Here is a 27,937-nt window from a genome sequence, read left to right on the forward strand (position 1 = left end):
ATCTTTTCTATGGTCAAGAGCATGGAAGACCAGTGACTTACATGACCATAAGAAAGTAATTCATTCGTGTAGAGTAATCGATGAAACTCCAATCAACAATTTGTTTGTGATTCTTTTCTGTACGAAGATCAGGATTGTGCCACCCGATTGCATCTCGCTACTAGGAGATATAGAAGAAAGGATACTTTTTCTTCATTGGTGTGTACTAAATCAGGGATACAAACTCTGCCAAAAATTATCACAAACATTGAAAAAAATGTGATAATTCATCTTTCCTCAGATTAATCAAAACACGAGAGGAAGGAGGTAGAAACAAACCGAAAAGCGTGATTGCTACCTCAATTGCTCCCCTTATCCTCCCTCCCTCTGATTAATATCCATGCGCAACTGTAAGAGAGTCGCCAGTCGTGCCACCGTTTAACAGATTTTGAAAGTGTGTCAATGTTCATCCCCTGCATCTGCAAATCGGCTTCTAAAAATCACTTGGATGACCTAGCTTTCTTTCGTGATTTTGACTTCTTTTTGGTGAACTTCTGCGAGCCAGGATCCTCGGTATCCTCATTTAATAAATGTTCGTAATCTTCAAGACTGGCAAAGGGGGATGCCGATGTCTTCCCACTAGATTTCCTCTTCCCTTTTCTCTGGTGGGGGCTATCTTCTCCTTCGTCAGTTTCATCATCTGCTTCCCCAATTGCCACGTCGTCGTCGTCGTTGTCGTTGTCATGTTCAACGTCACTTCTGTCATCTTCGATAGGGCCAATATCATCCTCTTCTTCCTCATCCACATCGAACGGAAGATCAATCTCTTCCTCGCTAGCATCACCAGCCAAATCATCATCATCTTCTGCAGCAACTCTCTCCAAGTCATCATAATCATATTCACCATCTCCATCGAAGGAAATGTCAGCAGAGTCCAACATATTTTCAATCTCTTCATTATCGCTCTCATCTCCGCCATCCACCTCTGCATCGTCCACATCAAATAGCTCCTCAGCAGCTTCTTCTTCTGCTCCTTTCTTCTTTTTCTTCTTTTGTGTCTTTGAGGAATTCATTTTATTTATATAAAATTTGTGAAAAACTAGATCTTCAGGGGGAACGTCCGTTTCAGCCAGTGACAAAATTTCTGGCCCAATTAACTGATTGTTCATATCAAGCTGAGAGAAAAAAACAAGAGCAGGCTCAAATTTAGAGCGTTCCACAGTAGGCAGTGACCACTAATAGGAAGGTCGATGGGTCACAGACAGAGGGAAAGCAACTTAGAGAACCTATCATACTAGGGCAAAGAAACAAAATTTGATGACTCACCTTCTTGGCAGGTTCAATTTGGGAACCACCATGCCATGAGCTTTGCTTGGGTTTCTTTTCCATTAATTTGTCTAAGAAGGCCGGAAGTGAGAGGTCGTTTAATGGGTTTCCATTGTACACAATGTTGGCCCCAGACAATAGTGTCCGAGCCATGGTAGCGACTGATGGATGAACATGTGAAGCAAGTACCGTGAGCTCCCACCAACTTCCACGATCTGCATTGCTATAGTTCCCAAATGGGAATGAAATCAAATCATTGGGAGTTTTTGAAACATAAATCAGCAAGGGCTTATGAAAATGACGAGCCTTTCAGAAACTGGCAACAACCACAGGTTAGCCATATTAAAATAAAAAAAGAGCAGGCTACAAGTTAGACGAAGAATTGTAGACACCTAATTAAAGTATAGCCTCTTTAGAGAAAATAATTATTCTATACGTATAGTAAATACTTGCTTCAAGTATAACATACTCCTAAAACAACGATCTAGAGATCATATAACACAATTAGAGTTGGCAACAATACAACAGTCCATTACAGGGAAACTACCGGGGTAAGAAAAAGGGGTGTCAACTTACCAGTAAGACGGCTCTCTGTGCCTGGGATTATACCCTCCAGGAAGCAACGAACCTGTCGAATTTACTCCAGACTGGTCAATTTTATTTTTAGATAATTCAACTCCCCGAGTATTTGAAGATACATTCTTTATAAGCAACTCAGCTGCTTCGTCAGAGAGTTCATCATCATCATCAGAAGAGATGGGCAAGCCATCCTCCTCCTCCTCTGAGGAATCATCATCCTTCACAGAATCATCAACAATCGAGGCAAAATTATTTTCTTCTCTTGAATCATTGATTTCTTTGTTGTCAGCTTCTTCAACAATGTCTTCGAAATGTTCTAGCTCTTCATCAACCGACTCACTCTGGAGTACTACATTCCTGCACAATAGTATGTATTGTTCAAGACATTTCCATCTGAAACCCTCATCCTCCAGTAATTTCATTTAAACATCAAAACAAACCAAAGAACAACCCGTCCTCACCACAAAGGAGGTCTGGCTTTAAGAAGCTCAGAGAGAAGAAAAAGATATCCACAGGCATATTGAGGTGGCTGCTGCAGTGCAACCTGCCAAAAATCAGTGAATTTGCATTAGAAAATAACAAACCGGGAGGGGCATTGCCATTATCCATCTATTGACTCTCATTTCTCAGAAAATTTTTATAAGTTAAAATCTCTAGAAGTAGCATAATAGATATAAAGAATTATAACTAACAGGAGCACAATAAGCCACGTTCTGTAAATAAGAAATATTAGCTTTTTTTTTTGGGTCGAAAAGAAATATTAGCTTAACATTCTACTTTTTCAACCAGGAACTGCCTGAAATAGATGTGCCAAGCATGCACTTATGAGGAAGAGAGGCAAGCAAACACTCATCTAGGAGTATTTAAGGACATTTTTGCAGGATTATCTCTGGATTTAAGCAAAGAGAGATATCTAGCAAGCATGATAAAGAACAAAAGAAGGCTAAAACAATCCTCACCTGCAAAAGACGCTTTGAAAAAGCAGCCACACGCTTTAAATTCACATCACTTTTCATGGCTCTTAGAAGTAGACCAATAAACATTTCTGCCTGAAGAATGCCAAAAAAACCAAAACAGGTGAGAGAGAGAGAACTATAAGAGATGCACAAACCATTCCTTGTTTCTTCTTTCTATTCTTAAGTATTTGTTAGCTTTCTTGTTCTTGAGAGGGGGATTTCAAGTGCCAAAAGCAGGACAAAACGATAGGGATAGGGACATGGCAAGCAATTTATATGATAATCTGACATTATGATCTCATCCTCCCAAGACCCCAAACTCAGCAATATCAAATTCAAGTCATTTAATCTTTTACAGTGAGTACTTTTCTTTTATGTCCATAAGAAATGAAACTTATTAAGATCATCCCCTTCAAACTCAAGCTACACTTGACTTCATTTGCATAGAGAGAACTAAAAGAAGCATGTCAAGCTTCCAGTTGAGAAATTTCCCTGATGAACGGTATCTCAAGTCGGCCGTAAGCATTCTATATAGTATGTCTAATCAGACATCAAAAAATCAGTGTCACTTGCCTTGGAAGAATTCATGGCAGAAGGAAGTAGAAGTTTTGAGTATAAGGCACGGTAAAACCGGTCACTGACTATCTGATTCTTGGATGAGATTTTGTCAAGAAGCATCAGAGCTTGTATTCCTACATTAAAATTATTTGAGTGAACCTGCAAAAAAAGAGTGCAGATATCAGAACACATAGTAAGATTATTTCCCTCTTGCACCAATCATATAGCTCCCTTCGCAAGCAATTCATCTCAAGTGACTCTGTGCCTCTGAGCTTACCAGTTGGAAGAGCAGTGGTGTCTGGACCTCAACAATGTCATCAGCCTCATTGCTTGAAACATAGGGAAATGCTCTGTTCACCCCCTGAAAAAATGAAAAGATACAATAAGGTCAACAGAGAAATTGCAAAACTATCACACATTGTACAAATCAGTGGAAAGAACAAGAGAAACTGACAGTTAACAAGACTGATAGTATCCTTGAGTCTAATTCAACATGAGCCTCTGATGCATCTTTTTCTTTTTCCCCCTCAGAACCAGAGGCCCCCTTTCGCTCCTTTTTGCTGCTTTTAGCTTTTTTCTGACCACTACCAGCCTCAGTAATCAACACCTGACATTGTCCACCAAAATAAACATCCGAGATCTTCAAAATGGAATCTCTAGGTAATCAGATCATAACAAAAATGTTTGCCTCTGCTGGAGATCTAGGAAGGAAAAGAGACCTCTTCCTTTGCAACCAGGAAATCGTACAAAAGGTGCAATTAATATAATGTAATAGTACCTTAAACACAGCAAAGTACACATCTATCAATCTTTTTGCCACCTTTGGTCCATCTCCTTTGTTACTAAGACGAATTTGGCTAAGGAAATTAATCTGCATATGTACAATAGCTAACTGAAGTGAATAAAAATAGAAATCTAACAGAAACACACTTTCACTTTGCACAATCAGGAAACATGCATGGCCAAGAAGCAATCATCCTAGAGTAAAGTCCATCTGCAAGACTGTCGCAATTTAGGGTAATTCAAAGACAAGCTCTCTCAGAAATAATTTCAGATATAATTGCATAAAAAGGAACTAAGAAAGAAATATTGCAGAAGAATACCTAGGCGATCAGCCTACTCCTCTTGGAAAGAAAGATTTTTTAAAAATGATAAACTCGTGTTGCACACAAATGCCTCATCACCATTTGGGGTATGGTGGCACAGCCGATGCATTGATCTATCCACCAATCATTATTATACAATACAATGCAACGCAAGGACTCATCAAAAAACGATGACAGTGGAAGGTGCTAAAACTGACATTAATCAGTTCTTGAAAAAGATCATCAAAGGCCCAGCAAATGATATTACTAAGACAAATGACAATAATAAAAGATTGAGAAGACGTACAGCATGATACTTCGCCCGTATATTCAGGTGTGGGCGAAAGAGAAAGGAGTCCACCTCATCAATGACTACCACCTGAAAAAGGAAGAACTCACTGTAATGACAGTTGCCCCAAACAAATAAAGTTGTGCATCATAAACAGAACTTAATAATTGGTAACAGAATAATAGGTGAAATGGCCAGTTGCACCCAACAGATTCACATCCAACACAGATCATTTAAGCCAGCACCTTAACGACCTGAAATTTTATGGAGGCAATATTATGTATTGCTTTCCAATTTCCTTCATTCGTACTTTCAAGATTATATGACATCGAGAAGATTCTTATTCAATAGGCCTTGAGTTTAAAGCTCAATTGCCGTTCTATTGAACCGCAATCTGTTTCATAGCCTAAACCCCATCAATGTTGATTTACTTCTGAGGAGGACATATGTGGTGCAGAGTGACATTTGAATTTTATTTTTTTTGAACAGAGATTCTTCTTAGTGGCTGTTCTAGCGGTGCTTGCAAAAGCAGACAGGAGCATGAATCTGTCAAGAGACTACTTAGCAGTTCAACCGGACTGAATGATACAACAGATTTAACTAGTAGACTATTAACATCATAGATAATTCTGTTGTCAACATATGTCTCACACAGTAGATTCAGCTCAGTAGATGAGGATATTATGAAAAGAGCCCTATGTTGCAAGTTCTAGACCCATGCTTACATTTTCTTTCATGTATCATTCCATGATAGAGGCATACAATAAACAACATTGTTGTAACCTTCAAACACTAAGGATGATTGTTTGGTTAATGGCAATTGCATTTGGAATATTATATAGCAAAATATGAGGTCCCAGATTTGAGACACAGACTGAAATTTTCATTCACCTTGAAAAAACCGGATTTGACGAATTCTGACAAAGTTCAATCACTCCTTTTCGACCGGCTGGACTGAGTAACGGCTAGTTCAATCCGCTATTTGATGATTGATTATTTTTGGCAGTATCAGATCGGTTACCAATTTCAGGTCCAAACCTTTAGCCAGCGAGGCCCATCCTTTAGACACCGATTTTTCAGTTAAGGTTTTCAGGGTTTACATTAAGCTTCTTTTTCGCAGAGTAGCCATCAATATGTTTACGTTAAAGCTTGTGAAGATGGTTTAATCAGAGATTGGGTTTGAGAGATTTCAGTGCATAATCCCCATTCAACCTAGTGAATTTCACCGATAACCCTACAAAAATAGGTCACATCAACCAAATCATGCACATCTATTTTACAGTTTCTTGTTGATTTTTACAAGTTATTTTTCACTAATGCCAGTTGATACAAGAGCCTGGATGAAAGAAACCTATAATTTCTAATTTCCATCTTGTTAAGATACTAACAAAGCACTTATCCCATAACATCAGGAAATAAATCACATTGACATTCACGAGTCCTTCGTAAAACTCGCGAAAAATTCTAATATTTGCTCCACCGACTGAGGTGATTGCCAAAATATAATGTGTTCAAGGAGCAGATACGCTAAATGGTGTGGTAACGAATCCAAAAGGAGATTTGTAAATTACAGGGCAATCCTCTGAGAAGTAATTATGACCTAATCTTGTAGTGTCCTTTCATTAAACAAATGAACTATATATTAATCGTATAGTTAAATGTCCATCCAACATTCAACTAGCTTCAGCAGATTGTTATTTATGGAAAACTAAACTTTCCTATACATTAAGATGGTCATTCATGAGCTACAGAAATGTGGACATACATGCAACCTCTTCCCTCCATATGGAAGGAACCTTCCACAGATCTGCACTGGTCCTGTTCTGTGTTAAATGTCATGAGAATAGCCCTAACCAATCAACTGAAAACCCAGGAAACCATGATCATGAGATTGCTATGCGCATAGTCATAAAAAAAGCCACTGCTTGAACAATATACCTTCATGTTTGGGTGTTCCGACAAAAGGCTGGATAAGTGATAGTCAGCATTGGATGCACCCTTATTTTGAGGATCCCCGAGCTGCATATAGACAAGGACAACACATATTATCACCATCAGTTGCTATAAAAGTCGACTAGAATCCGGATACATGAACAATTAAGAATCGATTAGAAAAATGGCCAAATTTCAATCTCAACTTACTTTGTTGACAAGAGCTGAGAGCAATCGACGCTCCTGTTCTGATTTATTCTTCAGGAGTGCATACATGGTCTACAAGCACCAAAAGCTAAAACCAATCAGATTATTTATACAAGCATTTCAGAAAAGAATGAGGTAAAAAAAGTATTGCCAATAGATTAACTCAATTGGTGATCAAGCCACAAGTACAGAAGAGGTATATTTGACAAATATAATTGGAAAAGGTAGTGGAGACTACATGAAACTGTCGATCAAGTTTAAAGGCAGAATAACTATTAACTATCACATATGCCAGCAATAATTGCTGTCCAATGAAGAAGAGCAATTTCATGCATATCTAACTCCACACCCAATTGAAACTTTTGAGAGAGTGATTATTTCGAATAAGAAGATGTGCATATTGCATAGCTAACAAATCTCACAACAGAGTGAAAAAACTTACCTTCAAGGCCTTGTCCTTCAGAATGGGTAGCATATCCCTTGATGCTTCCTCAAGTGCAACAATAAAACGCTCATACCTAAAGAAGTCATGCAATCCAAAATTTAATTAGCTGAAGCATTTTGTCAAATCAATTAATCAATGCAATTTTAAGCTTGCATTATGATGTTGAAAACATTTTTCATTCTTGATTTCCTTGAAAGCACGTCCAGCGTGCAAGGAACAATTTTACCTACAGATAGAAACTGAGTAAATATGTTAGATTTTAATAGAAACCAATGAGAAGCCTCATCTTATCACTAGATGAAAAAGATAATTTTTCAGTTTTTCAATTATGTATAGCATATTTCAGTAATATATCATATCAAAGGCATCCTTTTGTAAAAGGTTTTCTTTCGTTCCTTCTCTCTCTTTCCAGTCTACTGTTCTCATTAAGCTAGATAGGTCTTCACACATGACCACCTGCATCTCAGGAACCTGCTTCTTGAATACCTTTGATTTGCCAACAGCATATCTACATGTATCAATGTTCTAATAAAAGATGAAGCATGCAGACTAGTTAGTGCTAGCAGTAGCATCCATTTGCAGACTACTAAGGCTTTAATAAATGCATACCTCTGCTTTAAGCAGTCTTCCCAGTACCAAAAGAGTAGGAGGGAGTAGCCATCCTTTGTCTCTGGGAGATGATTTAGTGGCCTCTGCAAGAGGGTCTTCAGCTTACGTTCAGGTAATAGACTAACAAGAAGTAGGAAAAGTGTTTTAATAATCATTCATGAACGCACTAAATTTTAGCATAAATTTTGTCAAAGCAAGATCACAGTAGTTCATCATCCAGAGTTGCACCATGCCAGGGCATACATGGATTCAAGAGAAATCAGTGACTCAAAGCCACTTGAAATGGGAATGCCAGATTTCTTCTTTTTCCGCCCAAAAAGATGGGAATGGCAGGTTAACAACAAATGCAATGCACAGAAGCTACATCAGGCAGATGGCACCCACACAAGGCTCTTCTCAAAGAATAACAGCAAAGCAGTAGCCAGAATTGGGAGTTCACCATGAGAGAGAGAGAGAGAGAGAGAACCTTGAAATGAACAATTCTTTCAGTACTTCAAAGCCAGTTAAAGCATGACGTTTCCCCACTTTTGAAGTCACCATTCCTAAAAATAGAAAGTGTTTAGATATAAAATATTCAAACTCTAGCACAGATATTTCATCAGCAACCAGTTACATTATGATGACCTGAATGCCTGTCTATTGCAATATAGTGGAATTAACGGACATATGTTCTTGTTTTAGAGGCTTACTTCAGTCAATGGCCCCATGGTCTAACACAGAAAAGCACTTATTCAGAAAAACAACCGGCAGGCATGCAACACACAATCACAACATTTGAAGAAGAGGCAGATGCCAAAACAGGCCAATTTACTCAAATACACCCTTTTGGGTCTAGAACTGGTAAACGAAACACTGAAAGGTAATATAGACAAACATGGCTAACTCTATGAATTGAAAGATAAAGGCATTCAGGTTACAAAACAAACCTAGAGAACTGTGTCAAAAGTTAATTCAGAAATTGAGTATGAGAACTCTTACAAACTGTAGAAGGATGATAACAAAAGGCGACATTTGAGGCAGGAGGACATATTACGAATTCTTGGGGGAGGGGGGGGGGGGGGGGGGGGAGGCAAAACTGACTTTGGTTCAACAACATAACTTGCAGAGAGATGCAATTACATATTGCTTGACAAGCTAAGCCTTGAATGGGCCATAGGCACATCATACCCCACGCATGATGAAGTTGCTGGGGCAAACTCCAGCAAAGTAGAAAAAAGAATTCAAGAGGCTGTATGCATTATCAATAATCTAAACATGGTTTGATTAGTTGCGAGCTCAACATCTCTACTTAAAAATGAGTCTTGCTCCTCACACTAAACAAGAAGCTATTGAGTCCATTACCATCTCAACACAGCATGAGATCGTTCCCAATGACAAATAGGATTCCCGAAAACATTCAACTTGAACAGCTAAAAGTTCATCTAAAGAGAGAAACTCAGAAAGCTTGCCCATTTTGAACTTCACAACTTTAGAAGATTATACAAGAGACAACATCCGAAGCACTTTATAAAGATTAAAAGGGAATCCAACATCAAATTTAAGTACAACAACACAAAATTACAGAACAAGTAAGCATATGTAGAACCCAAGAAACCAAAGTCAATGCATCCATTTGCCGAAGAGAAGAACTCCTTAATAACATACCAATTAGCCCATCGAGCGACCGCAGGTTCGCGATCGGATTATCCCCAACCATGACCGAGAAGGCAGACACCTTATCTGCAGCTGTCCCCGACCTCTGCGTCGTGACAACCATCTTGACGTCCCCGCTCTGCCCCCTGGAGGATTCGTAATCCTGCGCATACTGCGCCATCAGTCTCTCCCCGAGCTTCCTCTTCTCCTCGACAACAGCCTTCCACTCATCCACATTGCTCACCTCCAACTTCTTCCCTTTCTCTCCAACCACCTTCGCCTCCAGCTCCTCCGCCTCCACGTACCAGACACCCAGCGCGCTCGCCTTCACCAGAGGAAGCTTCGGCAAGTTCCTGAACTTATCAAACGACGAGCTCACACCGCGGCGACCGTCATTCCCATCCACCGACAACACCGGAGGCTTATGCTTAGCCTTGGGTGGAGGCTTACGCGTCGGCCCATCGTCCTCCACATCCGCGGCGGCTTTATCGCGGCGGGCGCCGCCGGAGCCGCCCTTGCCCTTGCTCTTCCGGTCGCCGCCGCGACCGGCGGAGCCGGAGTCCGCGTCGCGCGGCTTGAGCGGGCCTTTCCTGCGGAAATCGGCGTCGTTGAAGCCGGAGGAGGGGAGCGAGGAGGAGAGGCCGAGGGAGGAAGCGAAGGAGGCCACGTCCGACTTCAGGAGCTCGACGTCCTGCGAGCCGCCGGCGTTCTGCGGCGGCTTCTTGGGCTTCGACGACATCGCCACCATCTTCGCACGGCGTTTCGGAGGAAGAAGAAGAAGAAGAGGTGGGAGAGGGTTTATGAAAGAGACGGTGGCGAGGGTTTTAGAGATGAGACGAAGCTCTTTGGCTCGCGGCGCGGGCGCGGATTTCGGGCGGGTCGAGTGCAGCCCGGCCCGCCCGTCAACGAGCCGATCCGAAAGGTCAAAGGGCATTTGGGTCATAATCCGGTTCGAGCGGGGGGCAAAATCGACAATGCGGCGGAGCTAGGGTTTCGTCGGGTTCGAGCTCGTTTATATGCAGACCTTCCGTCGCCATGTCCAGAGCCAGACTTGCTTCAGCTTCCACACTTGCAGAGAGAGAGCCCCGCGCGGTGAGCTGCTTCCCGATCCTCCTCGCGAAAGAAGAAGCCCCTCGGAACCTCCCCCCTGATGGCGACGGGAACCGCCGCGACCTCCGCCGCCGCGCCGGCGAAGCAGCTGTCGCAGAAGGAGGCCGACATCCAGCTGATGCTGGCCGCGGAGGTCCACCTCGGCACCAAGAACTGCGACTTCCAGATGGAGCGCTACGTCTTCAAGCGCCGCAACGACGGTGCGTTCCCAGGAGTTTCTCTTTCTCTGGATGTCGCTCCGGGGTGGGGGGATTATGCTCTTTCTTTTGTCTGCTCGCGCTCGATGCGATGTGAAATTTGTCGTATTTCGATTGGCAAATGCGCGCTTGCCTCCATGGGATGCATGTGGTTGCTGGCATTTGAGCTGCTTAGACGGTGTTCTATTTGGGAGTTCTTTCGATATGATTGCATCTGCGTAGTGTTATTAGGAGAAGAAGTTATTGGTTGTGTGCTTATGTCACTTGGGATCCTAGAATGTTTCCATTGGGTTCAATTGGTTGGTGCTCTGGTCATTGAGTCGTGCACATTGAGATGTTAGGAGAAGTTCCTTCCTATCCCATTCCACACCCTCGATCATTTGGTGCAGATTTAGGAAATTACATGTCTGCCGTGTGTTATTCAGTATATTTTGTAGATACTTCTCAACTTGAAAGTTCCAAAAAATGAAGAAAACATTGGAGCTTAGTTGGCTACGCTTGTTGATGTTGAAATTGGAGCTCCAATTCTTTCATAGCAAGACATTCTGTAGCATCGTGCTTTGTTGAAAATCGGCTCGCCTGAGATTTCCCCCCCAGTTATATGCAATGTTATGCTATGCTTTGGACAGATGCTTGTCTTGGGAGTTCGCTGCAATGTGATTAGTAATGGCATTTCAGTATGCTAAAAGAATAGGCATGACTATTTCATTCTCGGGTTCTCAGGTATATACATTATCAATCTTGGTAAAACATGGGAGAAACTTCAGCTGGCTGCTAGAGTCATCGTGGCAATTGAGAACCCACAGGATATCATTGTTCAGTCTGCTCGACCATATGGTCAGCGGGCCATTTTGAAGTTTGCGCAATATACGGGTGCTCAAGCAATTGCTGGAAGGCACACTCCCGGAACATTCACTAACCAGCTCCAGACCTCATTTTGTGAGCCTCGTCTGCTCATTCTCACCGATCCAAGAACTGATCACCAGGTAGAGTTCTCTCTCTACAAGTATCGTGGTTTGGCAAGTTCTTTGTTTTGTGTTAGCTTCTAGCTGTGTACCATGGTGGCAACGCACCTCCATATTCTGTCCTCCGTAAATTTCAATGCCTTTCATTTTTGCAGCCAATCAAGGAATCAGCTCTTGGAAACATTCCAACTATTGCTTTCTGTGATACTGATTCACCGATGCGATATGTGGATATTGGCATCCCTGCTAATAACAAGGGAAAACACAGCATCGGATGTCTCTTTTGGCTGTTGGCGAGGATGGTCTTACAGATGCGTGGCACCATTCCGCTGGGTCATAAGTGGGATGTGATGGTAAATTTCAAATTATCTCTGTTATGGTTCCTTGGTATTTTTTTCTGGAGGCTTTGGAGGAAAATGGTGGCTATAGTACTCTGGAGGGAGAGTAATGAGGCAGTCCGAACATATGTTTGGCATTGCAACATGTGGAACTTAATAGGAATGGCATTACATACATTTTTTACCGTGTCATCCCCATTAGACTAGCATGGATGGAATGTGACCTTAATCTTTATTCAAAACGCTCCAGACATTCATTCTGACTTAGGGATAATTTTTGTCATAGGTGGATTTATTTTTCTATAGAGAGCCAGAGGAGACTAAGCAACAGGAGGAAGAGGACGCTGTCGCCCCAGCTGAATATGGACTACCAGATTACTCTGGTGGTGACCAATGGACTTCTCAAATCCCCGATGCTTCATGGGCCGGTGAAGCTGCTACCCCAGGTGTGGTCGCCATGCCAGCTGCAACCTGGGCACCAGAGCAAGGTACTGATTGTGGGCAAACATCTTAGTTTTTCTAGATTAGCATATGGAAGCTGGGCCAATCTCTATTGATCTAATCCACGGCAGTTCCAACAACCCAGAAGAGACATTGCTTGTTGGATCCAGCATTCTTGTTTACTGTGCTTCTTATCTTCTGATTGTTACTTGACCTCTTCCCAGGCGCCGCAGTGGCAGTTGATGGATGGGATGTTGTGGCTGCACCAGTAGGTGCAACGCCTGCTGTACCGGCACCGGCACCGGCACCAGCACCAGCACCGGCAAATGATGCTGGCTGGGAATAACGTGTGATCTGTCTTTCCTCATTTTTGTAGACGTCACTCATTTGAGAATTTTTCTTTTTTATGGAGGGCACCATTCAACTATACCAGTGCTCTGGATATCAATGGATGTTTTTGAGTCAGAATTTATTTCTGTTCTTTAATGAAGTCAGACAATGTAGTCGTAAGGATATTTGAACGCACAGATGAACTTAATGGAATGATAATTTGTGGAACGACACGATATATGATGGCATACAGTCACTAGTTTTGACAGGGACTCCGGTATGTTGTGTCCGTCTGATGAGGTAAAAGCATCAATCATGATTGCAAAGACTGTTTGTTATTGGCTACCGGGAATGAAGCCAACAAAGTAATTTCTCAGTTAACTGGCATGCTGATTTCTCATCTTATTCTGTATCGCCACTTCTCAGAAACAGTCTTTCATCGATGGCTTCTTTCTTCAGCTCAGAGATAGGGTTCAAACCAGCATGGACATAGAGAATAGTACATTTGGTGGCTCTAAGGGCGTATATACGGTCGGAGGTGAGTTCACGATACGACTTGGTTAAACCTAATAGACCCCCGCACGAGACATCGAAATAGCCTGCGATTTCAGCACCTGTTCGGTGTTACCCATCTTCTCGAGAAAGGCGCAACCATCATTACAAAAAGTTGATGCTTTTCAACGGATGTACGAAATACCAAAATCCTGAAGGAAAGTAAAGTTTTATAACGGGAAAAAACCACCAAAACCGCAAACTTTGCATGCGACGTATTTATCGACTTTTGCTTTTTGTGAGCATTTACCCCAATGTATTTAGTCCATGGGCATTTTCGTCTTTTTTGCTTTTACTGTTTTTTTTTTTTTTTCCTTCCGTGAGGGGCCTCGCCGGATCCGGCGAGGCGCCCTCGCCGGCGTCAGCGAGGTTCGCCCTCGCTGGGCGACGAGGCGGCCCTCGCACAGGCGGCGAGGGCGGCCCTCGCCAGGCTCGAGCGAGGTCGACCCTCGCCGGCGTCGAGCGGTCGTCGCCTCACTGAGCTCGAGCGAGGGCGGCCCTCGCTCGCCCAAGCGAGGGCGACCCTCGCCGGCGTCGGCGAGTCGCCCTCGCACGGGCGAGCGGCGGCCCTCGCCGTCTAGCGAGTCGACCCTCGCCGGCGTCGGGCGAGCGTCGCCCTCGCACGGGCGAGCGAGGCGGCCCTCGCCGGCCGGCGAGGTCCCCCTCGCGGAAAGGAAAAAAAAAAAAAAAAAGAAAAAGCAAAAAAACGAAAATGCCCATGGACTAAATACATTGGGGTAAATGTGTCAAAGCAAAGTCAAAGTTTGGTGTCACAAAAAGTTCGGGTAAATGTGTGCAGATAGCGAAGTTTGGGGTTTTTGGTGGTTTTTTCCCTTTTATAAATGGCAAATTCAAGGTTGAAGATGTTGAAGCTCATGTGGGCTCCCGATGTCCCTCTGTATAGGTGACGTTCCATGCGGACGAGAAAACATGTTCAAAACATAACGCCGACGAGAAAACCCCTTCGATCCATCCGTCTGTCGTGCTTTCTTCTGTGCTATGTGCTATGACTATTTACAGATCACGTCGAAACGAAAGCAATTGGTCTCTCAGTTCTTGCGTGGCCTGCATTTGTGACGAGCTGAAGTCTCAATATCCTGCTACTCGAAAAACAGCGAAAATTTAGGACTTGTGCGAATCTAGAATGGAGATTAATTAATACTGAATCAAAAATGAAACCTGTAACTATATTTTTGAAGCCCAAGGGGCAAGAGACTAAAAATTATTTACAAAAATTGGACAGGAGAGTTGGGAAAATTGGGTTACAAGTGGGAGCTCTACAGTCTACGGAGATTTTTGTTTCCTGCTAAGCAGCTCTAAAGAGATTTTAGCGACTTAAATTTATCCTTCCTAGTGAATTTAATCAACGAATATAACTGACTTTGCACGGCCGAATGAATGCTGCACATTTACACGATCCCAACGCGATTTCCGCTCTAAGGGAGGGAATTATCGTCTTCTACTTCTCATGGAATCATTTCGGCTTTTTTTTTCCACACTTCGTCAAGGACGTGCCGTTTATTCCTATTTACAAGAAACCCGAATCCTTGGGACGGGTTGGATCGAAGATTTTGTGAGTTTTGTCATGTTTGGTTCTTGTATAATTTGTCAGCAGTCATCAATGGAACAACACTCCGCCATCAGTCACCCAGCGCTTGAAGTCATCAGTGTACTCGACAGTGCCGCCATCATCGAGGTCACTCCCAGCCTGTTTCTTTCTCTAAAATGAAAAAAGAGACAAATGTACTTATCAGAGGCAAGAAAGAAAGAGGCTATTTTCAAAAGCGAGGGATGATGACGATTTTGCCGTCAAAACTCAACTTCATGCACCCTTTCTCTATAACAACTTATTGTGGTTCTTTAAAAATGAAAATCTAGTCTAACCAAAGGAAAGAAAATCCGGTTCCATCATGTTTATCTAAGTTCATTTAGATGCACATCAAGAAATGCAGTAAGCGCTTCATTTAAAGTTATTTGAGCAGCAGATCTTGAATCACACAACTACCGCATGATGTGCAACACGTAACTCACAATGATAACAAAACAAGTGACCATATCCTAGTAATATACATTTAACTAGATCTATGGTTTATCTTTGTTCTACTGTGGTATAGAGTGTTAACAGGTACGAAAGGAATAAAGGTATTTTTTGGGTATACAGAAGAGAATGGAATTGAACAAAACACTGAAACAGCATCACTATCCTTCTTTTTCAATGTAACCAAAACAAATCTATGCTTATAATGGAAAAGCAAATTGCTATATAGTGTCTGATTCAATGGATTGTAGCATCAGAAAGTCCCTGAACTCGAAGCATGTGAAAGAGAAGCTGAGACTATGATAGTGATTTTTATTATTGTTGTCTATGGAAATGAGTAGCTGGTCATCCTTCCCTCATGGATGGAATAACCATGAAAGTTCCACCAGGCATGTGCTACAAAAATTTGCCACCGAAGAGGGTAACGGGAATGGGAACCGCAATCTAGCTTACAGTCCAACCAGATTTCAACATATCAAACGCAGCCTAAGGTGTCTTACATCACATTAATAATTCCTCGTTTCAAGCATTAAGGCTATGGAACAAGAATTCTGCTTGAAATTCAAATTCTTTTATGTGCTTGTGCTCAAAACATCTCTTAAAATGACTAAAGCAAAAGTAGAATATCTAAAATTTACTAGTAACAAAGTAAACAAACCTCCAACTTGATCCCAGATGCACTTGCATGCCCGGTCATATCAGTTTTCGGTCCACTGATAAAATTTCCCAGAGATACACTCGCAATAGATGACCTGCAAGCATTAAACCCAATAATGAGTTTGAATATCAGATAACGTTAACATATATTCCATTTCATCGATTATTTAAGAAGTGTATACCACTTGAGAGGATCTTATTGTATTTTACAAAAGAAGATAAAAAGACAAAAACCAAAATCAGAGTGCTTCCCTTTTCATCTCATGCATCAATGTTGCTTTACAGTTAACTTCAGGATGCAGTTGCCATAATTAAGAAAGCGTAAAGTGGGTGTTTAAAATAAACAAGAAGAGAAAATAAGTCTCCTACAAGAAGTAATACTGCAAAGTACTGCAAGGTAAAAAGCTGTCAACCATTTCACACCTCTCATAAACTTCTTCATCGCAAGAGTTTGCCGAGGAAGATAGCCCATCTACATCCAGAAAGTGCGTAAAATTACATTCATCATCATAACCATCATAACAGATGTCATCACTTTCTTGCCATCCATCCTCTTGGATACTATTGGGGAGCTGCCTGTAAGCAACTGTCGGGGTATATCTGCAACAGAGACTGATATCCATTAGCAAATTAGCAGATAATCTGCAAGGACAGCCCTCCTCAGAAGAGAGATAAATTGTAAACATCATATTTTTATCCCTGGAAAGAATTACAATTCTCAGAATTCAAGCATGAGCATAAGTTCTTATTGCACCAAAAGAAGGATCTTAAATCTATGAAACTGCATATAGGGGATTGAACATAAAAATCATCATCTGGGAGAGAGACCTGTAATTAGAGTCATCACTTTCACTGGCTGAGATCTCTGGAGAAGACTCTGAAAAACCTTTATTACCTCCTTGTGCTTGTCCATTGAGAGGCTGATTGTAAATTAGATTTTTGGTTGCTACACGCATATCGCTTTCGCAGGGAATGTTTCCAGCAGATAGTGATCTTTTCATAAATGATCTACACATAACAAAAGTTACAATTACCTTCTAGCATATGTATTTCAGATCTCAAAAAAAAAAAAAAGATCTGTCATTGTATGGAAGAAGAAGATATTTCATTTTCCTTCTTATTCAGTTCAAACAAACACATCCACGTTCAAATTGCACTAATTCATCACTTGTGCTTAATCACCAGAAACATTGAGTGAATATCAGACATAGTTAAGACATGAGGGAGATGCCCAGCGCTTCTTACCGCATTACTCAATCAACTATTCACAAACTTTTGTCCCTTTAGACTTTATGTTAGATTAATTACACAAAAACCATAAATATCTCGGACATTGAACATTTATCATTAAAGGAATGTATCCCAGAAAAATCTAAAACTAAGCTGACAATAGCTCCATCACGGGTACAGTACATATTTCAAAAGATTAGAAAAATATGCAACTTGAAAGGAATGTGAACCAATATGATCCCTTCGTATATAGTTTAGTGATCCAGTCAATGGATAGTCGATGACATGGACCTAACAGAATTTGAGAATAAAAAAAGATAACTCTACGTACCGAGCGTTCTCGTCAGCATAGTTAAGATGGCGCCTTCCTTCCCATAATGAAGGTTCACCCGGTTGGGGCTGAAAATATCCCAAAAACCTGCTCAACAAATCAGCCAAATATTACACCAGCCGTATAACATTTATGTACACCCATCACATTCAAAATACAGTTTGAAAAGTACCTGAGGCTCGTATGTGAAAGTAAGAGTTCATGAAAGAAAAAATGACACTCACACATTAATGGCAGCTTGTTTCTCGGCGTCCACATAGGCATTGCTGTAATACCGCTGTACAGTTCTGAAAAACTCCTGGGACTGCGTTGCGGCTTTCCACTGACCTCTTCGCTCAGAAAATATCTGTCAATAATCACCAACATGATTGAGAAGTTGGAAAATAAGGTGGTGCATGTGGAAATTTAATAAAATCAACAAATATCCATGGACCATTTCATGGTTAATTTGCTGACCAATTTGGTTATGTCAAAGCTAAAGGATCTGCTCTTTGCTGTTTAGTGATCCATTTCAAGTTCTTTTTTTACTGCGTAAGTTCAGCAAGTAAGCGAATTGGAAACCCTGGTCTCCGTCGCCACCCTCATTCCCCTCGGCACTGGATCAGATATGCTAGATCATTGGATGAAATGGGGAGAAATAAAATGAGAGAATCAAATTTAAAGATCGAGATTCTCGTTCTTTATATTCGGTGTTTTCATCAAAGAAGTCAGTCAATGGTGTCTATGCTTACATAAACAATTGTTCAGAAGAAATCCCAAGTCAAAGGTTATAAAGCCAAATTTCACGAGGTCCACGTATTGGACACCCTTTGATATAACGAATAAAGGAGAAATTCACAGAACTAACCTCACAGGTAGAAGAAGCATATGCAAATAAAAATTCATGGTTATGATGCTCATAGCTGAATAAATATAGGATCTAAACCCGGTTATGAAAAGCATGGATACATCCAATTCCCAAATCTCAATGTATGAAACACTAAGATCCTGTATGTCAATAAAATGCAGCATTGTTTGTGATTAAGCTTCCCTGCATCCAAGGTATAACCATCACAACCCTCTTTCAGAAGTAATAAAACCTGGAGAAACAATTATATCTGCAGCAGAAAACCAAAATCTACAAACACGTTCGGTTGCTTTATTCACACTTGATGCAGATGTATACTCTCTTGTTTGGCCAATTTTGTTTGGAATTGTGAAACTTCTGCTTTGACAATGTAACATGTGCTCTTCTATCTTAACACATCTAATTGGTCGATGTAATTCAGATATTGCTTGTTCCTGGACTGTTTTGTTTCTTTCCTTTTCGCTTAATCCAACACCATGACAACTACTAAGAAAGGTACCAAATTATACTCCAATAAAATTGTTCCTAGAGATCAAATAGATTATGTAGATTAAGTTACCTTGTTGTGTGCTGCAGAACCACCATACTGCAATGCAAGGGTGTCGCCCATTGATTCATAGAGATCCATTAGATTTTCTGCCAAAGGGTTATCAAGATCAATTTTGGGAGAGTCTAGAATTCCCAATGCATGCAGCTGCCTTCCAAAGGAAACCAGTCCATATGCATATTGGGCAACATTTGTGCGATCCAGGCAGTCAATGCAGTTGGTCCTCAGCACCCCTTTCTGTAATATTGGAGGTTTCAGACTGGAATTTCCTCCAGAGCTGCCACTGCCACCAGCGATTTGAGTTTGCTTGCTCTGAGACTGAGAATCCTCAATTCGGTTGGAAAGTTCTGGTAAAGTGCAATCATCCTTTTCAGTTTTCCTGCACCAAAAATAGTATTTTTAAAAGCATATATATACATAGGTATCATATTCAGAAAAAGAAGCGGTTTTCCATTCTCATATTAGCTGCCAGAACAGGTTTTAACGAACGAAACTACATAAATTTGGGAAAAGTAACACCCAATATTCTAGCAACCTTCGCAAAATAAGTAAAAAAGACTTGCCCTAGGTTTGATGCGATTATTGTTCCCTCCTGCTCTGAATTTGCTGCTACTTGCCAATAAAATATGCCAGTTAGGTTAAGAGCATACTTGGCCACCTTGCCAAGAAGTGCCAACGCATTGGTACCTTTGCTGTTATGGAAAAAATGGGTAAAAAGGATCATGCCAATTGCACTATTAGAAGAAAATCAAAGTCCTTACAATAAGAAAGTGAATATCTAATTACTTTTTTGAGTGCTTATGTAGATCCAACTGTAGAAACTTCAGGCGATTCTCTTCAGTCAAACCTTTGTTGATGAATCTGATGGCATTCAAGAACTCGGTACGAAGAACGGTTTCTCGAGGCTTTTTTTCATACGTCTGTTGGACATTAATGTTTTAGAAAAAGGAGAATAAAAAGTAAGTAATGGAAAATTATGAGAGCTCCGTAATGCTTATTAAAGGAAGTTCAAGCACTTAATAGTGACAACAAAAATGAATCATAATACTGCAAGATTCTCGAAGTATGGCTACCTTGATCAAGTTTAATATTACAATCGGATTCCCATATCTCATGGCAAGGTTTTCAAAATGAAGTCTTGTTGCTTCATACTTGTGATCCTTCTTTGATACTGCATACAACCGGTCGAGTCAAAAAGATACAGGTTAAAAACAGTGGCAGGGGCAGAATAAAACAGCTATGTCCTTGTCATACAAATAATGTCAGGCTTGAGATTTAATCTTGAAGTTTCCTGGGACCAGAAAAGGGGGATAGAGCCCCGGTTTTGAATGACAGAGCTTATTTGAATTGGGCACCCTCCAGGAAGATCTTCAACAATTTGTTCCGTCTCCACATCGTTGGCTACTTTACCCCTCTCATTAACACCCCTTTTTAGATATCTAGGGAGAAAAACAAAAGGCAAATGATAAGCTTCTGTTTTCAGTAAGAGAAGAATGAAGATGGTTTCAATTCGTGCCAATAAAGTAAGAGCTAAAGGCCTGCTCTACGACTTATAGTAAAAAGGGAAAGAAAAAGGATGTGAAAGAATCAAACGTCATTGACTAATTGAGGAGTCAAGTTTAACATCAGGAAAGTTGTAATGCTCCATATTTATTTCATTGCTTCACATGTAGAAGAAAAAACGAAATACAGGAACAAGTTATATTTAAGACGCGCTTTAAGGAAAGAAGGCCTCCAAAAGTTGACAAAACCATTGCGTTTTTTGGCCTCCTGTTTTTATGATAAGCGATGCCCATACCTGGTGCCTGCATAATGGCGTGAGCGTCTGGCAATTAGAGTCAACAAAAACCCCCTGCCCAACACTGAAAGTTTAACCTGCACGTTCAAGCAGAGAAAGACCATATTGTCAGTTTCAAGCACCAAACTTCTCATCTTAGCAGCTTTATAGTCTGCATAAGACAGTAGTTATACTATCATTAACACCCTTAATCTATCTACGTAAATTTAGCCATGATGTATGTTGAGCGCAGAAATCATATAGGTTGCCATTTCTAAACCTCCTGAGGAGGGGTTCGATGTGGTAACAAGTGCTTGATGACAAGAGATGCCAAATAAATTCACGATGGCTCAACAATAGATTTGGAATCGAAGTTATGCAAAATAAAAATAAAAATAAAGGCCGCTATGTCCAGTCATCCCAGTGTGAGGAGTCTATTCCAGTCTCCTAAAAACAAAATGGTATAAGCCCATTATGCATGAAGGAGCCCATACAAAAATGCGGACCTTAAGTTGTTCTGCTAACATGAATTACCATTTTCTCTCACCTGCTTAAAGAAACCATATACCAATGCGACTGTCCATAAAGTGTTCTTGAGGTTATTCCGAATATCACGCGTTAGATACTCATTCCACACAAACATGGTCTCATACAAGTTCCGCTGACTCTCGAGGTCACCAAAGTTCTTCTGAAGGCTACACATAACATGATATGAGTAGCTGAAAAAGAAGTCCTTCCTGAGATCCATCGTGCAGAGGAGCTTCTTGTATCTACGACAAAAGGCAAAACACAAAATCTAAAACGTGTTAAAGCATATCCAGAAGAGAGCATAGAGGAGAACAACTCTCAGAAGCAACTATTAAACTTTCAGAATAAAAATAGAACAACGAGAGGAATAAGGAAAGAGTGGTTCCCCTCAAAGACCATGATGATACCTTGTCTCACTCAACATGTTACAATAACATCAAAACAGCAATGAGGTTTGCCCCTGTGCATTTGCGGAAAATGAACTGGCAATGGCCTTAGACAACTGGAATACTGGATTAACTATGTAGAACATAATCACGCCATTAAGTTGCTCTACTGAGATCGTTAAAGATCTGCGTCTAGCAATCTAGCCTATTAACACATAAATGAGTATTGAGTATCGGGCGGAAATAGACTGTTGGATATATACATACCACCACCGAACTGACAAATTAAATGCCATAAAGTTGCATATATAGTTTACCTCATGAAGTATAGCTTCTCTAGGATGGAAACAAATGCCAAACTCCGAACAGAGAACAGCAAAGTAAATTAAATTGAAGGCCAAGCAATTAACCAGAAAGCACCATCAAGAATTTAAATTACAGAGAGAACAAGTGTATCTGAATGCAAAATCTCTTAGTCCTTTCACAGCACTGTTAATACGTTTGTTACATTTACATGCAGAATGGACAAAAGACCTGTTCTCATCCTTAGAAACAGCCATACTGGACTGAATAGTAGAATTTGGAATTGGAAGCATTTCACTCTTGGCAATAGCATATATCGTGTGGCCATAGACGGCGCCAATCTTCTTCCTCTTCGTTATGAGCAGCATGTAGTAGGGTCCCAAGAACTTGATGAAACCTGCAAAGAGAAAGTAAAGCCTGAGAGTTTGCGAATGGCACCGCCGAAGTCGATGAAATGCGAAAGCCCCCCTCCCCGACATACCAATGATTCCATAACAAGTGGTGACGAATTTAAGGCCGCCCGTTTTCAGGTTCCCGTCGTGTATCCGTTTCCGCAGCTCCCAACACTCCTTCTCCGTATAGGTCGCGGAATCCTCGACGACGTTAAGGTCGGAGGCGCCTTCTCTGTCGATCTTCAAAACTCGCCAGAAACTCCTGCTTTTGTCTCTCCCGATCATGTAAAATCTCTGCAACAAGCCAAGATCAGATGAACAAGCACCGAATTGTCTCGAACACTCTTCGTCACGCGAACTTAACAGAAACAGAAAACCGAACGCGCAAAATTTGAGTTTGAAGTCATTTCTAGAGAGGGAAAAAACGGCGTAACCGAGCCTTAACAGGAAAACAGATCACGCCGCATCAACCGAAAGCTTCCGCTCACGAAATCATGAACAACCTTTCAACACAGCACCTCCGTCGAAATGCGAAACTCAAAAAAAAAAAAAACGAACAAGCATCGTTATCATGGCGAGAAAGAAACGCGATGCGTATTCAAACTGCGGGAAAAACCAGATCGAACCGCATCGCGGCGCTTCGGAAACAAGGGGGATTCGGAAAAGGCAATCGAGACGCGCGGCGAGGAAGCGACACGCGAAGGAGCAAAATGCGACGCACCGAGCGAGTCTCGTAGAGCCTGAACTTCTGCATATAGTAACTCCTCGGCTCCGATTCGCCGATCCGGCACCGATTCCCGGCCTCCATGGCGGCCTCCGGTTCCCCCGAGCTACCCCGCGCGGCTCGGGCGGGCGGGCGGGGGGTTGACTTAGCTAAGCATACAACGAGGAGCTGGCCGCGCGGCTCGAATCTTCACGCACGCAATGCCGTGTCCACGACGCGGAGGCCGAGCTCGGAACCGCGCGCATTACAGGCGCACTTACCGCAAGCCAGAAGGGAAGGAAAAAGCTTAGGAAAACAGAGCCTCTAATCGCCGGCGAAATCCAGAGAAACACTACGTAACGCGGCGAATCCGACGCATACGCGCCGTCCTTCGCTGGAGCGGAGCGCGCGAGATGGAGCGTGACCGGAGCGCGGGAAACAGGCGAGCCGCCGCTTGAGGTGGCGGCGACGACGGCGGCGGCGGCAGCGGCAGCGGAGGAGGAGGGAGGTGGAGGAGAGAGAGAGAGAGAGAGAGAAGTGGGAGAGAGGAACAGCTTCGGCGACTGTGTCCACACGAATAAACGCAAAAGAAAATGTAGAGAGAGAGAGAGAGGGAGAGCGAGAATTAGAATTTTCCATTTGGTTCGATTTTTCTCTTTTAAATCGGTTGGAAATTTCGTGATTTGTTTGTTTTTTTTTAAAAAGATAAGAAAAAAATTTGAATTAATTCGTAAATTTAATTTACGGCAGATAACATTGCGTAGCCGGTAATTTCCAGAGTCAATGGCTCGCCCAAGTCGAAATTGCTAACTCTTTCGCGCGATGCCGATTGGACCGGGATCGTTTCAATTATCTACCTACCGGTTTATACTTGATAATATGATGAAAGGACGACATGGAATTTCAATCGCTCGAAAAAGAGTGATAAATTAGTGGATTTAAATAGTGCTTTGATGTTTCGATCGTGATCGATTCATTTGCCATGCTCGACGGCATCTGCAGGATTAGGAATCGAGACGGTTCACCGAGAGCCCAGAAGATGCGGAAAGAAGAGTGAGTTATCGATCTCCCGATATGCTCCTATTTGAAAGAGTTTCAAAGGGTAATCGGTAAACCCTTGTCCAAAAGACATCTTTTGCTGCAAAAATAAACATGAGATTTGAATTATCGGGAAACAAAAAACTATCATAAAACGATAGCAATTTCGATTTTAAATTCACAATACGTAATGAATTTATCCTAGTGATAATATGATAACAATCGTCACGGCAACAAGCACGGACTCGCGAAAAATTTCGCGATCCGACTCCCGTGAACAATCAAACATACAGCGATCGATATTGATCACAAACCATATCGGGCGAAACTTACTTTTTCTTTTTATCGACGAAATCCCGATCCAATCTGGAATTGATTCGACGAACTGGATCGACCGACTCGATCCCAGAGCGAAATCGCGAACAGAGACACATCATGACATTTTCCGTACGAAATTAAATTTGCTAGAAGTTTGATAAATAAAAACAAAAAAAATCACATAGATTTCATAATAAATATGGCTAATTAAAGAAAGAAAAGGAAGAAAGAAGTTTGGTCTTTCCCCCCTCCTTTTAGGGGGGCCTTCCCGTCGTTGTAGCTTATATTATATGGTGACTTGTAATTATATCATATCATATTATATTATATTATATTATATTTTCTACTATCACGACGGCTAAAAGTCCCGTCGTCGCGCAAGGTCCCATTTGCTTCGTGGGTCATTAAATTAGGCCTAATTATTGACGCGATATCTTGCTAAAAATGCGAATATGCTCGACAACACTTTCCATGTATAAGCCAAGTGGGCGAAATGACGTGCCGAGTTATTTTTTCATATTCCGTGGTTGATATTTATTTTTGGAATTTTTTTGTGGGAAATTTGCACAGCGGAATCTTCGTTTCCCACCTAAAAAAAATTAATAATAATAATAAAAATAATATTATCGGTATGGTGTCATTTCAATAAGGCCATTTTAAAGAGCGATGCTTGCACGCTAATTACAATACAATACGTGGAAATTTCCAAGCTGACTCGTTCGTGCCGATGGACAACTGGGATTTGACAGGCAAGCAAGCAGCAATTTCTTCTTCGTTTCCTTGTTTGTTGTTAGATTCTCGTGTCCGGCTTGTGAAATGTTTGTCTAGAGCGATTTTTTTGACCCTTTGCAAAATTGGATGAAATCCATTTTTTTTCTTTTTTCTTTTTGCTCTTTGTCAATTTGAATATAAGAAGTGTTTCGGAATATTTATAAATATTCGACGTATGAAATGTCGTGCGATTTTTCGACGTTATTTGGGATTTTTTTTTAATTATTTTCTTTCGAGTTGATATAGCTTTCTACGGACGATCTCGTGATTTTTCATCCCGAAGGCTAGATTCATCCATTGCTTCTCTGGCGCCATTTGAAATAGTAACAAACTTATTCCAACGTAAGGGTATATATTAGAATCTTCGATCCGATCAGAACTCGGTTATTCACACTGGGACTAGAAAGTCTACGAGAAATCACTTTCCGACGACCTAATTTGTAAATCTTTGCGCTGAATACCAATTAAACATAGGACCTCACGCTCCTCAAAACGCAAGATCATGGTGGTTTTTGTCGCTTAATTGATCCTTTGCTTTTCATTTCCGAGAAAATTACCAAAAAAATACAAATCCCGTTGCACTTTGTGCCAATTCAATCGTAAACCTTCTAATTTTGTCAATTTAATCCTAAACTTCTAACAATTTTTTCAATTGAGTCTTTTCCGTCGCTTTTGACCGGAAATCGCCGACATAAACGATGGTCGTCCTACGTGACCGCACCGGTGCTGACATAGACAAGTCTTGCAATTTTCTGGCCAGCGCCAAAATTGTCAAAAGATTTACAACTATATTTGCAAAGAATCGAAAAGCTTATTACTGAAATTAGCACACGTGCAATAAATTTACAAGTTTTCCGCTAATTTTCCCCTTCATTTCCCCCTTTTGCCAAAATCTCTCGTGGGTTCGATAAGTCAATCAAATGCCGCGCGCAATTTCGTCGAAGGAAAGAATTCCTCCGAGATCTACTTGCTCTAAGAATTAGGATTTTATTCGAACGGCGTTGTTTTGCTTATTACGCTACGCCACTGGAAAGATTCCGCCCTTTTGGAGGTCCAATGTGAAAAGGGCGTGGTGGGCACAATGAATGACGTAGGACAACTTGGGGGACTCGCAATTAATGAGCGAGCGACGATGATTCTGCTTTCCGAACATCGATCGATTCGGTCGCACTGAGATTTGGGATTCGGACGCTTTTTGCATGCCCAAATTGCCCACCCGCCCACCCACCCATCAACCAACCAGAACGCACGGAATTGAGGTGGCCTATCGCGGCATGAAATCGAGACCCCCCAACACTTTCTAGATGTATCTACCTTTAACTACTTTCGATTGCAGATTTATTTCCCACGGATAGAGCCAAATTACAAACGGATGGATCTTGTCTTTTTTTGGGAGATTTATCGATCTCTGGGGAAGATCCTTCGAGTCAACGGGACATATCGAAAATCTTGGATTTCGCTAAGATGCGCGAGATTCGAAATTATCTTTCCTTTTTTATGTAAGCCAAAGTGAGTTGGGTCATCCGGCAAGAGTCGGATACTCCGCACACCGTGCCCATGTTCGGTTCCTGTTGCCAACAATCCCCATTGGTAGGTGATGTGTAAATATGCTATGGGTGACCTCCCCTCTTATTAAACTCCTTGTTAATCAAAAAAAAAAAATTTGATGATTTATTTTGCGATTATAGCAAACAAAATAAAACAATCCTTCTCACGTGATCAAATCCTTAAGGAGTCTTATTAGCGTCGTCTCGTATCGTCTAGCGATACTTCCCCAATTTGATTCGTGATTCGGCCATAATTCCAACCTCTTTCCTCATATTTAAAAGGATGTTCGAAGTCACATTTTGTCCAAACCCTCTCATTAGATCGGTTCCTACTCTCTTCAAATCTAAGAAGCCTAGTTTTATGATCAAACCGCACATCTATTGAAGGGAGTTATGCTCTGACACTTTCATTGAGTAAATACATTAACAAGCACAAAGGAAGACAAACACACTTATCAATCGAGCAACCTTGGGACGAGCAAGCGGCAAAAGGAATGTGTTAATATCACAAAAAATACTAAATCGGTACACTTATGACAAATTTACTCGAAATTAATTTTCGGATCACAAAAAATCCTAAAGTAGTACACATGTGACAAATTTTCAAAAAATTAAATTTTTTATCACAAAAAACTACAAGTGACACATTTACTCTCATTTAATTTCCATTAAATTTTACCATGAAATTATTGAGTTGATGACACATGACAATAACAAGGTGGCAAGTCCACGTGGAATCTATAACTCTTTCTCTTTGTTTCTTCAATTAGCCCTAATTTGAAAACAAGGGCTCATTCTCTATCTCCCTCATAGCACAAAAAACCATAGATCGTCTTCCGACGAACTTCGTTGATAGAGCTGCAAGATGACGCGTTTCTCTTTGAACCAATTCTAATTAAAACCACTGACTATTCTAATATGGTGATTTGGATGAGTTAGCCAAACAAGCCCAGAAAAAAAAAATTGAAGGCGAGAAGATTATTAGAGATAAAAG

General features: G+C 41.3%; 3 protein-coding genes across 5 annotated transcripts; 1 reads left to right on the top strand and 2 right to left on the bottom strand.

Moving 5' to 3' along the window:
- Positions 1-170: 170 nt before the first annotated feature.
- Positions 171-10,422, bottom strand: LOC115683720 (protein SLOW WALKER 2). The gene is made up of 16 exons (XM_056320289.1): positions 9,610-10,422; positions 8,432-8,507; positions 7,966-8,085; positions 7,354-7,429; positions 6,915-6,983; positions 6,711-6,791; positions 4,791-4,862; positions 4,177-4,269; positions 3,853-4,005; positions 3,676-3,759; positions 3,410-3,557; positions 2,844-2,929; positions 2,346-2,428; positions 1,882-2,241; positions 1,306-1,528; positions 171-1,154 (listed from the first exon to the last, which is right to left on the bottom strand). The coding sequence occupies exons 1-16, from the start codon at positions 10,343-10,345 to the stop codon at positions 480-482; spliced, it is 3,135 nt and encodes a 1,044-aa protein (XP_056176264.1). The 5' UTR covers positions 10,346-10,422; the 3' UTR covers positions 171-479.
- Positions 10,423-10,626: 204 nt separating this feature from the next.
- On the top strand, positions 10,627-13,206 carry LOC115683722 (40S ribosomal protein Sa-2). The gene is made up of 5 exons (XM_030608314.2): positions 10,627-10,907; positions 11,628-11,890; positions 12,025-12,222; positions 12,494-12,695; positions 12,873-13,206. Exons 1-5 carry the CDS (start codon positions 10,748-10,750, stop codon positions 12,992-12,994), a joined length of 945 nt encoding a protein of 314 aa, XP_030464174.1. The 5' UTR covers positions 10,627-10,747; the 3' UTR covers positions 12,995-13,206.
- A 1,483-nt stretch (positions 13,207-14,689) lies between these two features.
- Positions 14,690-23,767, bottom strand: LOC115683721 (phosphoinositide phosphatase SAC2-like). Of its 3 annotated transcripts, none has more exons than XM_056320372.1 (16): positions 23,288-23,767; positions 22,656-22,860; positions 22,406-22,571; positions 21,505-21,727; positions 20,979-21,055; positions 20,435-20,619; positions 20,254-20,351; positions 19,967-20,100; positions 19,738-19,872; positions 19,193-19,553; positions 18,011-18,132; positions 17,787-17,873; positions 17,054-17,233; positions 16,649-16,825; positions 16,227-16,320; positions 14,690-15,250 (listed from the first exon to the last, which is right to left on the bottom strand). In XM_056320372.1, the coding sequence occupies exons 1-16, from the start codon at positions 23,372-23,374 to the stop codon at positions 15,149-15,151; spliced, it is 2,433 nt and encodes an 810-aa protein (XP_056176347.1). In that variant the 5' UTR covers positions 23,375-23,767; the 3' UTR covers positions 14,690-15,148. The 3 variants fall into 3 exon arrangements, with proteins under 3 accessions (XP_056176347.1, XP_030464172.2, XP_056176348.1); XM_030608312.2 differs by having other exon boundaries at positions 19,193-19,559; positions 19,744-19,872; positions 23,288-23,766; XM_056320373.1 differs by lacking the exons at positions 22,656-22,860; positions 23,288-23,767 and having other exon boundaries at positions 19,193-19,559; positions 19,744-19,872; positions 22,189-22,549.
- Between the last annotated feature and the right edge of the window lie 4,170 nt (positions 23,768-27,937).

This window comes from Syzygium oleosum, unplaced genomic scaffold, assembly GCF_021117445.2.
Source record: "Syzygium oleosum isolate NSW1041296 unplaced genomic scaffold, Sole_v2.1 Sole_v2.20, whole genome shotgun sequence".
Lineage (NCBI taxonomy): Eukaryota > Viridiplantae > Streptophyta > Magnoliopsida > Myrtales > Myrtaceae > Syzygium > Syzygium oleosum.

What these genes read in the sequence shown, in the direction of transcription:
- LOC115683720 (XM_056320289.1), bottom strand. Translation starts at nt 10,345, where the DNA reads ATGGTGGCGATGTCGTCGAAGCCCAAGAAGCCGCCGCAGAACGCCGGC. An exon ending in GAAGACTGCTTAAAGCAGAG is followed by an intron (nt 7,430 to 7,965) that starts GTATGCATTTAT and finishes TGACTTCTTTAG; the next exon opens with GTATGAGCGTTTTATTGTTG. An exon ending in CGGAACACCCAAACATGAAG is followed by an intron (nt 4,863 to 6,710) that starts GTATATTGTTCA and finishes TTCCTTTTTCAG; the next exon opens with GTGGTAGTCATTGATGAGGT.
- LOC115683722 (XM_030608314.2), top strand. Translation starts at nt 10,748, where the DNA reads ATGGCGACGGGAACCGCCGCGACCTCCGCCGCCGCGCCGGCGAAGCAG. An exon ending in GTCATAAGTGGGATGTGATG is followed by an intron (nt 12,223 to 12,493) that starts GTAAATTTCAAA and finishes TTTTTGTCATAG; the next exon opens with GTGGATTTATTTTTCTATAG. An exon ending in AACCTGGGCACCAGAGCAAG is followed by an intron (nt 12,696 to 12,872) that starts GTACTGATTGTG and finishes ACCTCTTCCCAG; the next exon opens with GCGCCGCAGTGGCAGTTGAT.
- LOC115683721 (XM_056320372.1), bottom strand. Translation starts at nt 23,374, where the DNA reads ATGGAGGCCGGGAATCGGTGCCGGATCGGCGAATCGGAGCCGAGGAGT. An exon ending in GCATCAAACCTAGGGCAAGT is followed by an intron (nt 19,554 to 19,737) that starts CTTTTTTACTTA and finishes GTGCAGGAAAAC; the next exon opens with TGAAAAGGATGATTGCACTT. An exon ending in AAACAAGCTGCCATTAATGT is followed by an intron (nt 17,874 to 18,010) that starts GTGAGTGTCATT and finishes TTTGTTGAGCAG; the next exon opens with GTTTTTGGGATATTTTCAGC.